We start from the raw sequence: 13,965 nt of genomic DNA, 5'->3' as shown, positions 1-13,965 counted from the left end.
CTCAATAGACTATGTGAGTGGAGTTGTCATTTGAATGTTGCATAGCGTAGGATCTTGAAATTTGTAGGTAAAGTTGGCATGTAGAGTAAATATGCAATTAATAGGAAAATTTTGAAGGAGATGGAAGAGATGAGAGATCGGGAGGTAATGGAGGACAGAGACTCTAAGTTTTTTTTTTGGGGGGGGGGGGGCACACTGCTAAAATTGTAAGATCACCAGTGCTCAACAAATTATGCAAAACCCTACTTTCCAGGCAAATAGCATATTTGCCAGACTCCCCTCCCCATTTTTTTAATAATATATTCTAGTAAGTCAATAGGAGTTCTATAATATGATGATTGGTGCTGCATCTGTTTTCTTAAAGTAAAGATTTTGTTTAGAATTTTATTTTTTATTAAATAAAAACATTCTATTTTATCCAGTCTGCAGCTACTTGACATGTGTGAGTGAACCTGCATATTTGTTGAGCCCTGAACAGCATAATGGATTGTGGCAATTATGAGGAGATCCCTGACATGAAGCAAAGAGGTTATGGACTAATGTGTACAGATTTGGTTGTCTGGTTTACAAGAAGATGAAGATATATTAGAGAAGTTCTAGAGAAGGTTCACCAAATCAGTATTAAGTCTATATAATGTGGAATATGAGGACAGATTGAGAGAATGCAATTAGCAAGCAGAAGATGGAAGAGAAGAGATATCACTGAGACACATAAGTTGGTGAGGGATTGTTAACAGATTAATGTGGAGATTTTTATACAGTAGAGGAAGACAAAGGCAGAAGAAGAAGCGACCAGCCCTAGAAGTTGTATGTAAACATGGAGTGAGATGCAAATTTTTTGCATGCTTGAATAATTGGAGAGGTGGAATGCACGACCAGAAAGTCTTGCAGGTGCAAAAAAATTGAATGGGGTTTAAGGCAGATCAATCATCTTCTTGCACGAGTGTGGACTTTCTGCAATGAAATCTTTTGACTCCATTGAAGTCTGACATCAATAATAATAATAATAATAAAGATTGTGAATAGGCAATGTGTGAAACCCACCAGTAGCTATTCATATGCCCCAATAATGGATAGGATCCAACCATCACAAATAATTTTCCTTGCAGAATTGTAGACCCAGGCCGATAATTAAGCTGATTGAACAAGTGCACGATCAAGGCAAATCAAGGTAAATGGATCCACACTCGGTTCTGTTGAGAAAGGATAGAGCGCAAAGAATATTTAATCTTTTGTACTTTTCCCTTAGTTGATGAATCTGTGCAAGAATGTAAGCTTTCTGTCATAAACGAGTCCTGTGAGTTTAGCTTTTGTTGCTACAGGGATAGTTTGTCCCAACCTTAACTCTGGGTCTGAGTGAAGAATGCATTTTTAGGAGAAGTAGACACAGACACTATTTATGCTGAAAACCTGAATCCATGACTAAGAGCCTGTGAACAGGTACAATCTAATGCTTGTTCAAGCTGCTGTTCAATGATTTTTCATGTTACAAGAATGAATGTAAATTGTGAAGTAACATATACAGCATTGCAATGCCTACTGCTGGACGATGTTTTTCAGTGATTTAGTTTACTCTGATGGCAAAGAGTGTCACACTTAAGAAACTCCCCTATCTTGGTGATATGGCTGCGATAACATGCTTACCACTTGAAAGACTTGGCTAGAGAAAATGTATTTAATAAAAACAGCAAGATGGAGGGATGAAACTCCACCCAGGGCTAGATTATACAGGCCTTTTAATATATAATATCTTCAGCCTATTAAGCTTATTCCATGCCAAAACTGAAAATAAAATATATTTCTCATTTCTGAATGCATCTCTCATGTTTCTAAATGGACCAATGCCAATTGATACCTACAAAAGTTACAGTGTGTGTTGGAGAGCAGATCAATGCTTTCTACATGTCACAGAAGTCTAGCATTAACTATTTCTTTCAATATATTATAAAGAAAGTTGGTCAGAGCAATAGGTCAGTAATTGCTTGCACATGCTGGATCTTTTCCTGGTTTTGGAAAGGTAATCTAACTAACTTGGTCCATGAATCCAGAAACAACTCCTCAATAAATAATCTGTATTACAGTAAGAAGAGATCCATAAAAGTTTTATCATCTTGTAATGGATATCATCAGGATCTAATGTCCTAGAATGAGAAGAATAACAGTGTTCTGTTTTAGTTCCTCTTTAACAAATGTCACATTGCAGGCTGTAGCCCCATTAGTAGAAAAGTTGAGCTGCTGTTTCTCTTGTCCTTTCAATATCAAAAATTCAAGAGGATAGAAAGTTGCTGCTGAGAATTTTTGAATGGTTTAGCTTTTTCTTAAAGTGACTACAAATGCTTGAAGTTCAGCAACTACACATCCATTAAGTTCCAGGGTAAACAAATAGTGTTCTATACTTTCCATACATTTCTCAGATTTTATCTCATAATTTTTGCACTGGTCATATGACTGATGGATGATGTAAATTCGATCCAAGATTGTTTTTGAGTGATATCTAATGAGTACATTTAAAAGCGATGAGATTTGATGTAATCATTGTCAGCATCATTTTCTTCAAGTTCTAATGGTTGCAGATCAAACTCACCTCCTGCATATCACACAATGCATACAATAATTTTCAAATGTTATTATATTTTCTCTTTAATTATATGAAATGACAATAGTTTTGAAACAAGATTGAAAATTCTGCTCTCATTAAATAATTTATTTCCAACATAAATGAATCTGCCTCTTAATTATTTCTAGTCATGTGTACTACTTATGTATCTATATTTTAATATATATATATAAACTATACAAACCCGTATTTTATTTGATCCTAATTCAAGCATCTCCAAGTTAATTAGAGCATTAAGATTCTGAATTTTATGAATTTTGTTATTCACAAGGAAAAGCTGTTTTAATTTTGTAAGGCATTCCAGATTCTCAATCTTCTTGATGCGATTAAATGAAAGATCTAGAATTCTGAAAAATTTTTAAAATATGATTACTGTACATTTTTTTAATACATTACATGCTAATGAAAACAGTAATCGAAATATTTGTATACTGAAAAACCTAGCAGTATACACTACTCACAAATTATCAAGGAAAAGCAAATTTATGCATTGCTTATCGTAAGCAACTTAGCACAGCAATAAGAGGAACAAGAAAGTATAACCAGTCATGGCTGTGTACTCTGCTAGTGAAATCAAGAAAAACTGACTTTTTCAGAAAATGTTATAATAAATTTAGTTTAATCCTTTATCCAAGTGTGTGCAAACGAAGTTTGCGCCTGAAAGTATCTTCAGGACTGGGGTAAAGTGGTACAACACCGGGTGACTCCTTGCAAAGGTGGAGCAAGCTACCAACACTCCTATCTCAGTATCTCCCATAATGCAAAACACATCTCCTTGCAGATATGTATAATGTTATGCATTAAGGGAAGGGCCACTAAGTTTCGACCTTTATTGAGGTCTCTTCAGTGGGAGCCAGACCCAAGTGGAGATACCAAGGCAGAAGCATTAGCAAGGTCATCTCCTCCTATAGGAGCTGCCAAACAGTGTGCCACCTTGTTTTTAAATTACTCTGGAATTAGAGAAAGATGTTGAAAGTTTATTTTTCACTTGGTCAGAATATAATAAATTTAGTTTAATCCTTTATCCAAGTGTGTGCAAACAAAGTTTGAGCCTGAAAGTATCTTCAGGACTGGGGTAAAGTGGTACAACACCGGGCTTAATGCATAACATTATACATATCTGCAAGGAGATGTGTTTTGCATTATGGGAGATACTGAGATAGGAGTGTTGGTAGCTTGCTCCACCTTTGAACGAGTCGCCCGGTGTCGTACCACTTTACCCCAGTCCTGAAGATACTTTCAGGCGCAAACTTTATTTGCACACACTTGGATAAAGGATTAAACTAAATTTATTATAGTCTGACCAAGTGAAAAATAAACTTTCAACAGAAAATGTTAACTTAATGATTTAATGTTAATCAAATGTTGCTGAAATCTGGTCTTCAATCACAGGAGTGTAAACCTCATAATTAACATAGGTTCTCAAATATGGATGATGAATGGTCAAAGTGCAAGTCTCAATCACTGCTGCCCATAGAAAAATTTATTCATAGCAGGAATGGGAAAATTTATAATGACAACACTAGTTTATGCAATGTAAAAAGACTAAAGTGACTTAAGTATCTTGAGTGTTAACACTAGTTAGAAAATGCTGAAGTATTTACCTTTTGGCAAATACTGATGGGCATATCCTTCTGCTGTAAAAAAAAAGCTGCTTCTCCACTGTAAAGAATCACAATTCATATTGAAGTTATGGGAACACAAAACTACGTAAACACTGGAATCCATATAAATAATTTACAAGCCAATGCTTCACTAGCTAAAGCAAGCATTACCTGAGACACTTGAACAATACACACTCAGTGAAGACAAAATGAAAATCAAAAAATAATTATTATTATTTTGCATCTTCGCTGAGTATGAATTATTAAAGTGCTCCTGGTAATGCTTGCATGAGCTATCAAAATATAAGCTGGTAAACAATTAATTTTAATCAGTAAATTATTTATTTGCATTCAAACATCTACATAGTTTTCTGTTCCAGAAACTCTGACATGAATCAAAGCAACTGCTATGGAAATTTGAACATGAAAATGTAAAGAATCATGATTTCTAGACAGAAATATCTTCTGTAAGGAACTTAGTGAAAACTGATATAATATCAAAACTCAATGACAAATACTTTTCTTCTGGGCATGCATTCATTTTAGTAGAAAAATGTAATGAAATATGTTTGTTAACATAAATAACGTATAGCATATGTGATTTCAAAATCAGTCCTATTAGGGTTCTCTCTCTCTTTTTTTTTTTTAGATAATACAGACCTATATAGTTCGTGGAGTCTGAAAGGATTCAGCCATCATTTAGCAATTCAAGTATGTTGGACATGAACTTACAACTATTTTTCTCAATCACATACAGATTCTTAATGCAATACTGCAGATGCTCTTATACACTCAAAAAAAAAAAAAAAAATAATAATAATGTTTTCTTATTTTTGATATTTTATTTTTAAATTATTTTCGTTTATCAACTTTTTTTTGTAGTAAAAAAAATTCAGAGCTATGTAATGGAGGTGTATCATGCTTGCAATTTAATGAGAATCAAAAAGAAAAAGAAAAAAAAAAGAATAGGTGGGAAGAGTACAAAAAAGTGGCTGGAGTATCACTAGGATGTTTTAAGTTGAGAATTACTTCAAAATAGACTGAAATTTAAAAAAAAATTAAGTAAAGGATTTTGGAAGGAAATATATAAAGGAGAAAGGAAAAGAATGTTGAAGCACCTGAATAATGATGGATTCACATTTGTGTGTCATCTCCTCCTACCTCTAACTCCACATGAGACTGGCTAACTTGCCTTTAGTCGAAAGAGACCAGATAAAGGTTCCTCACATCATGGATGGGAATTGCACCCAGGTCTTTCCGACCAAAGGGCTTCATCTAGTCGGAAAGACCCGGGTTCGATTCCCAACTGAGCTACAGAGGCGCTAATGATGTATTACTTTTTGTATAATCAGTAGTACAAACTAATCAGGGATATATAATATCCCTGATTAGTATTATATTATATAATCATATAAGCATTTGCTTTTATAAACATTCTTTTTTTATTTCACTGATAATTTTATAAAATAATGCTCATTTTGTAATTAAGTTAAAATAAATTGAGATAATTAATTTTTTTAAGGTATCTACAATACATCAGGACTGTAGATTGATAGAAAGGGGAGAAACATGAAAGCTGTTAACATAGATTTATAAAAAGGAAATCCGATGATGATGGAATTTTTTTTTTTTTTTTTTTTGAAATCGTTATTGCACACAGAATACAAATCTCATAGGCTTATAATAATAAACCACATTTCTGCAACCAGTCTCGTTATTTAATAGCCACACTTCATATGACTTCTGCATTACTTCAACCTTGGTATCACTTCTGGGTCTGGCTCCTACTGATGAGACCTCAATAAAGGTCGAAATGGTCTGGACAGTGACCCTTCCCATAATATATAGCATTATACATGTCCACAAGGAGATGTGCTTTGCATTATGAGACCTAAGGCAAGTGATGTGAAGTCTTAGCTTCTTTTATACGAGTTGCCCCAGTTCTGAAAATAGTTCAGGCGCAAACTCGTTGCTTACACTTGGATAAAGGATTAAACTAAGTATATAATTTCTTGGTATCTTTAATTTATAGCCTTGTATTTAGTGTTGAATACTATAGCTACTCCTTTTCCCCGATTGTTATTGCCTGAATATAACATTTTGTATTTATTGCTTAGAAAGATCTCACCAGTTTGTGTCTTTTTGTTTCAGTCACCCCTATTATCTCAATCTAGCACTTATCCAATTTTTCTGCTAGTTCCACTTCTTTGCCATTCAAGCTCCTTATGGTGATACTACTGATCTTTACCTCTAGTGATTTGGGATGCGTTTCAGGATTTGTTTCAGTAGCTGACTTTTTGCTGTTCACCCTGGAGAAAACAAAGGGGGGGGGGGCTTACTGAACCAGGTGACACCCCAGCTGGAATGAAATTCTGTCATGTTGTACCATCATGGTTTAAACCACATTTTACATTGTGGTTTAAGCCAATAAGAATACAATTTGGTTGGCTATGTCCCAAATTGTCAGCCCATATTCGTTCCTTCAGAATCCAGATAGATACCTAACAGGGTGCACCATGAGAAGGTGAGGATTGGACATTAGATCAGAAGCCTGGTCAGTTCTCTGCATTCCTAGAAAGGCTATATGGAGGGCTCCTTCCAGTGATACAGCTTTGACCTTTAAGCATCCCAAAATTCTTATCAATCCACCCCAATCTCAACGATAATTATCTAAAAATCTCAAGAACAGAGATAGCACATAATTTGACGTACATAACCTTTCATTGCAATAGATCTTAATAATTAGGACTGTAGTAGTATAGTACTCCAAGTTTTTAGCCATAATTTGTTATTAACAGTCCTTATTTTAAGTGCTGATTAAGCTACTACTATTGCTATATCATTAATGAGCAATATGAATTTGATCCTTGGCCATGTAAAACATGGGCAGGGATCAAACTAATCCAGATTGGATGAGTTTGATTGAGATTTGGATGAGTTGAGCAAGCTTACTCAACTCATCCAAAGACCCACTCCCTCCACTAGCCTACCCATGAGTATACTGTATTTGTTTTTTATAACAGTTTTATAACAATATAACAGTTATTGTTTAACTAGCCTTGTACCTGTACTGATGATGCCTGTGATACTCAGGTGAAAATTCTATGAATAAAGAATAATTTACGTGAGTTAATTCCATTATTATAATAGTTAGTAATATACCGTATTTATTGTACTTGCAACATACCATATATAGGAGAAACAGGAAGCATTCCTATCAGACAAAAAGAATATAAACGACACATTAAATATAATAATCGCACTAAAACATGGTATGAATGAAAATTTAAGGAAGTCTGTGAGATCATTATCAACCACCCCAATCTGAACAATAACGATGGTCTTAAAATCCCAAACATATGGAAGGCATATATTCGACCCACGGAACCTTATTCACTAAGAACAACTATAAACAGGACAGTAGAAAATCCAGTATCTTAAATAAGAATTGTAATACTAAAAATAGGACATCATTGTTTCTGAAAGAAAACCATCTATAAGAAAGAATGTTTAATCCTGTCATCATAAATAGACTTGAGCTTCATGTAATTTATAAATAATTTTTTTTTTTCATTAGAGGTCATGTAGAATAACATGTGACCAAATCATTGCTTCTCTAGCTTACAGTTAATAATGTAACTAAGCTTGTCTTGTATATTTATGTATGCTCCAGATGATGATCTTGATATGAAGATAGAAACGTCGGGATAATAAAAGTTTTTTTAACACGGTTGTAAATTCCATAAAATTTTAAAATGAATAAATTTCCCATTTTCACTAAAAATTATGACTAAATAGCTGTAACATTTTACTTGTTCTATAAGTTCTGTATTCAGAATGCAGTTGAAGTTTTCTACATTACAAATTAAAGATGGCAAGAAATTATATTCTTGGTTTAATCCTTTATTCAAGTATAAGCAAACAATGTTTGCGTGTGAAGTATCTTTATAACTGGGCTAATTGTATGTACAAGATAATGAATTCATACTCCAGAAGAGATACCAAGGTTTAAGTAATTCAAAAGTAATACAATTCACGGACACTGCTTGGAAAGAAGTCAACGGATACCCCATGAGCAAGGTGCACAGTGCAAAAAAACAAAATGCAAACCAGTCACAAGAGCCCTCAATAAAGGTCGAAACTAGTCTGGGTTGTGGCCCTTCCCTTAATGCATAACATTAGACATATCTGCAAGGAGATGTGTTTTGCATTATGGGAGATACTGAGATAGGAGTGTTGGTATCTTGCTCCACCTTTGCAAGGAGTGCCCTGGTCTTGTACCACCTTACCCCAGTCCTGAAGATACTTTCAGGTGCAAACTTTGTTTGCTCACACTTGGATAAAGGATTAAACTAAATTTATTATACTCTAACCAAGTGAAAAATAAACTTTCAACATCTTTCTCTAAATCCAGAGTAATTAGTCACCATTTGGCAACTCCTATAGGTAGAGATGACCTGCTAATGCTTCCGCCTGGTATCTCCACTTGGGCCTGACTCCCACTGAAGAGACCTCAATAAAGGTCAAAACTAGTCTGGGTTGTGGCCCTTCCCTTAATGCATAGCATTAGACATATCTGCAAGGAGATGTGGTTTTCATTATGGGAGATGCTGAGATAGGAGTGTTGGTAGCTTGCTCCACCTTTGCAAGGAGTTGCTTGGTGTTGTACCACCTTACCCCAGTCCTGAAGATACTTTCAGGTGCAAACTTTGTTTGCTCACACTTGGATAAAGGATTAAACTAAATTTATTAAACCAGTCACATGTTTGCAGCCAGTATGAATTGAAGGAATATGATGTTGCCAAGTCAGTGCAACTGTGTCCTGGTGAAATGGCTGCAAGAAGGGAACTGACAGAGCTTGAAAGGAGCATTGCAATAGGATGCTATGTTGCAGGCCTATCTGTTCAGCAAATTGTTGACAAATTGGGCCATCCCAGATCAATAATCAGTGATACCTTAATGAGACGGAAGTGCAGGTAGTCAACTGCAAGTGCTACCTGCTGTGGACAACTCGCCAGCTTTCGTAAGCTGATATGTTGAATGTAGAATTCTAAGCATCAACTGGAACACAAATTTGCACAAAAACATTCAGAACCGAGGCTCACAACATAAGTTTCCATGAAAGGACTGCAATATGCAAGTCACACAGCATTATCTTCAGTGGTGCAAAGAACATCTATAGCAGGACATGGAAGCTCAGAAAGGAGTATTATGGAGCAACAAATCACACTCAATCCTCTATTAAACAGATGTGGATGTGGCAAATACCCAGTGAACCTTCAGTAAAGACTTGAAGTGGCTTGAAAATGTTTCAAGTTTAGTCTTTAGAGCATGGTTTCCAGACTACACAAAAGTAAAATAAATAGAAATGCAGAATAAGATCTAAAATTAATTTTAAAAATGAAACAAATTCTTAGCCAAACCACAGTACTAATGTATTATAGATTTACAGCCTTTCATGGGTGGAAGTTATATTAAAAAAATAAATGTTACAGTGAGACTATAAAAAAAAAAAAAAAAAAAAAAAAAAAAAAATCAAATTTTTTATATGTTTTACCTCTAGGTAATGCACAAGTTTATTAATGTTATATCAATAAAAAACAGAAAGAAAAACTTACTCAAGATTAACAAGTGAATCCAAGTTTTCGATTTTTGTAATTTGGTTGTCATACAGTTCTAACTCTTTTAAGGTCACAAGCATGTCTAAATTCTCTATCTGCTTTATTAAGTTGGTTCTCAAACCTAATGACTAAAAACAAACACTAATTTAGATTAAAACTTAAAATTTTAATCAAAATTACATATATTTTTTTTTTCAATACTTGTACATTATTATGATACAGTAATACCTCACTTAACTCTGTGTTCTAGGAACATATCATAAGCACTGATTAGGATATTACTGTATACAACACAATGTTTATTTAGTTTGATTCAAACTAAACTAATAATTAAACTGTCAGAAGTTGACTGAGAAGAATGCATGAAGTTTTACAGCTGGGCTGCATTTATCACTCTGTATGTTACCTTGGTTAAGTCAATTCATTTCACAACATAATTTATTATCAAGTATTCTGCAATGAGAGATTTTTGATGGTAGGATAAAGCTGATATTTTTTTCTGTAGAGATCAACTAAGGAAAGCACTACATGAAGTATAAAAAATTATTTAATAAGTTGTATATATCTATTCATGAACATGATATTTTGCTTGTGTTTTCTGATTATCACATGTACAATAATTTCCCTTTTAACTTTTCTTTTACCATTATCAATGGATCCAGTCTCATGGTTACAAGTGCAAAAATTCTTGTAGTATTCAATATTTTGATTTCTTGTTTTTATTGTGTTCCATTTAGAAAAAGAAAGCAATTGGCCAAAACTTCTGTCCAACACTATTCTCATCCCTATCATACCCAGATGGCTCTACTGCATCATCACCCACAGAAAAAGCCAATCTTCTGGCTTCATACTTTGCTTCAAATGCATGCATAACTGATGATGGTAAATGTCCCCCAACTATTCCAGACATCCAACATACAATTCCCCCTATATCCTTTTGCCAGGATGAGATCAGAAAAATACTGTCCAAATTAGACACAAAAAAAGTCTCCTGGCCCTGATGGCATTCTCCCAATTGTTCTGAAAGTTTGTGCTCCAGAACTGACCCCTATCCATTGTCACCTATATATATATATATATATATATATATATATAGGTATATATTTATTTTTTTTAAAATAGATTTAATGACTTAAAAACCTAGATTACTTATAAAGATTTAATAAGATTAATACAACTAGTTTCGGCTTATAATAGCCTTCATCAGGTATTCTTAAAGGAAGAGAATAGTAATAAACATTGAAGTATCTAAAAACTTGAAAATACAGGTAAAAAATCGCCACACATAATTGATACATAAAAAATGTTGTATTTTTTCAAGTTGTTCTAACAGGCGTGCCATTGTTTATTGCAAGTATGCGTGCAGACTCACGTGAACGCCAATATTGAATAACTGCAGCATGGCTATCTGGGATGTTATAACTCAAATTGTTGTTTAAGTGGACAGGATTCAGAAGGATTTCCCTTGATTCTATAATTTTTCTCTCAAACTCATCATCAGAGCGAAAAATATTTTCTGATCTATCCCAGCAAACGGAGTGGCTTTGTTGATCATCATTAGGATTATTTGAAAAAAGAACATGACTGGATAACGCAGTTGCATGAGATCTTTTGTAAGAGATGTCTCTTTTATGCTCTTCTATACGTTGCTCAACAGATTTGTTAGTTTGTCCGAAATAAGGGATATTGCAATCGCACCATAATTTATATACACCTGGATATTTTAGGTTGTGATGAGGAGGCTTTGGATGGCTGATTAGAGAACGGATTTTTGGAAAGGTGGTGAAGAACGTCTTGATCTTATATTTTTTAAGGACTTTTGCTAATTTGTTAGAGACTGTGCTAATATATGGGATGGAGATGCTGCCTTTAAAATTACTAGTTTCTGTGGTGCACTGTCTAGGAGGATCCAGAAGAAATTTCTTAATCGTTTTTTCAGAGTAACCATTTTGTTTAAAGATAACAGAGAGTTGATTTATTTATTTTTGTAGTTCATCTTGTTCATTCAAGAGAGAGCGTGCTCTGTGTCCTAAGGTAGATATAGTTCCAAGTTTTTGTGGTGTAAAATGACGAGAAAGATTATGCAGATATCTATTGGTATGAGTAGGTTTTCTGTATATAGAGATTTTTAATCTTTCAGAGCCATGACATCCAGGAAAGGCAAGGAGTTATTATTTTCTAGATCAGCAGTAAATTTTATATTAGATGTTGGATGTTAAGATGATTAAGAAAAGCTATGAGAGATGTGTGCCCGTGATTCCAAACAATGAAAATATCATCAACGTATCTTTTCCAAACTTTCGGTTTAAATGAGAAGGAAGATATGGTTTTCGCTTCAAAATCTTCAAGGAAGATGTTAGCTAGAACTAGGGACAAAGGATTGCCCATTGCCAGGCCTTGTTTTTGTTGGTAAATGGAGTCCTGATATTTGAAGTACCCAGAATGAATGCAATGTTTTAATAAAGCAAACATTTTTTTGGATAATTTGCCTTTTAGTAATGTAAGTACCTCATCTGTAGGAACATTAGTAAACAAAGATATGTCAAAACTTGCTAGAATGTCATTTGATGGGAATATCTTTTATATGCGAAACAAAGTCTGTGATGTTTTTGATGAAAGATGAAGATTTATTGGAGAAACACTTGAGGTACTTTGCTAGATATTTTGAAAGTTTATATGTAGGTGAATCAATTCCTTCCACAATTGGGCGAAGAGGGATGTTTTCTTTATGAATTTTGGGAACTCCATAGATGCGTGGGATAAGAGGATGTAGAGAGCGTAAAGAGAGGCGAACATTATGAGGAAGTTCACTCGCAGTCTTTAACAAGTTGTTTGTATGATTTTGTAATTCTCTTGTAGGATCTTCCTGAAGAATTGAATATGTCGAACTATCTCCAAGTAATTGAAGCACTTTGTTGTGGTAATCTTTGGAGTTGAGGATGACCGTGGAATTGCCTTTATCAGCAGGTAAAATAATAATATTACTGTTCTGTTTTAGATTTTTTAGGGCTTGTCTTTCAGCCAGAGAAATATTATCTGTTGGAGGTTTAGCATTATTTATAATGAAAATCGATTCAATACGAAGAAGTTTCGCCAAATGATTAGGAATGAGTGAACTTGCCTTTTCTATTTTTGTAAGGAGAAATTCTTTAGGGAAATATAGATTTAATGACTTATTATTTAATAAAGTTTTAATAAATAATAATAAAATAAAGATTTAATAATCTTATTAAATCTTTATAAGTAATCTCGGTTTTTAAGTCATTAAATCTATTTTTCCCTAAAGAATTTCTCCTTACAAAAATTGCCACACATAATTGATACATAAAAAACGTTGTATTTTTTATGTATCAATTATCATCATCACAACATAAAATATCCAGGTGTATATAAATTATGGTGCGATTGCAATATCCCTTATTTCGGACAAACTAACAAATCTGTTGAGCAACGTATAGAAGAGCATAAAAGAGACATCTCTTACAAAAGATCTCATGCAACTGCGTTATCCAGTCATGTTCTATATATATATATATACACACACACACACACACACACACACGCTCTCTTACTCCACTGGAATCTATCCCACAAACTGGAAATTGGCCTATATTCAACCTATTCCCAAGAAGGGTGACAAGTCACTGCCATCCAATTACCACCCTATCTCTCTTACCTCACTCCTGTCAAAAGTAATGGAGAAAATCATCAATTCTGAACTCCTGCACTATCTTGAAGACACTCACCAAATAAATGAACGCCAGTATGGCTTCCATCACTGCCGATCAATAGGAGATCTGCTCACATACGTCACCCATCTCTGGACAAATGCTATGGAGAGGTTTGGCGAATCTCAAGTGGTTGCACTAGATATCTCCAAAGCATTTGACAGGGTCTGGCACAAAGGCCTACTAGGAAAACTACCATCATTTCGGTCTGACCCAGCACTTCTGTAGTTGGATTGCTAGCTTTCTGTCTAGATGCACATTGTGTGTGATGGTGGACAACTCCCTATCCTCTCACCACTCAATTAATGCTGGGGTCCCACAAGGTTCTGTCCTCTCACCAACCCTCTTCCTGCAATATATCAATGACCCACTGCAATTGACCTCAAACCAAATAC

General features: G+C 34.4%; 1 protein-coding gene across 3 annotated transcripts in view; it reads right to left on the bottom strand.

The window, feature by feature from the left end:
- Nucleotides 1-13,965, bottom strand: part of sds22 (protein phosphatase 1 regulatory subunit sds22) — a 277,991-nt gene that overhangs the window by 137,612 nt on the left and 126,414 nt on the right. For all 3 annotated transcript variants that reach the window (XM_090408648.1, XM_090408649.1, XM_090408647.1), the window contains exons 5-6: nt 9,840-9,970; nt 2,802-2,964 (exon numbers count right to left, since the gene is read on the bottom strand). In XM_090408648.1, the coding sequence (XP_090264774.1) occupies nt 2,802-2,964; nt 9,840-9,970 (294 nt within the window). The remainder of the gene's footprint in view (nt 1-2,801; nt 2,965-9,839; nt 9,971-13,965) is intronic.

Source organism: Typopeltis vanoorti, chromosome 18, assembly GCF_054136105.1.
Source record: "Typopeltis vanoorti isolate ZY-2024b chromosome 18, IOZ_Tvanoo_1.0, whole genome shotgun sequence".
In the NCBI taxonomy this organism is placed as follows: domain Eukaryota; kingdom Metazoa; phylum Arthropoda; class Arachnida; order Uropygi; family Thelyphonidae; genus Typopeltis; species Typopeltis vanoorti.
Note: the sequence above shows the minus strand (reverse complement) of the source record. Positions and strands in the feature narration are given on the sequence as shown.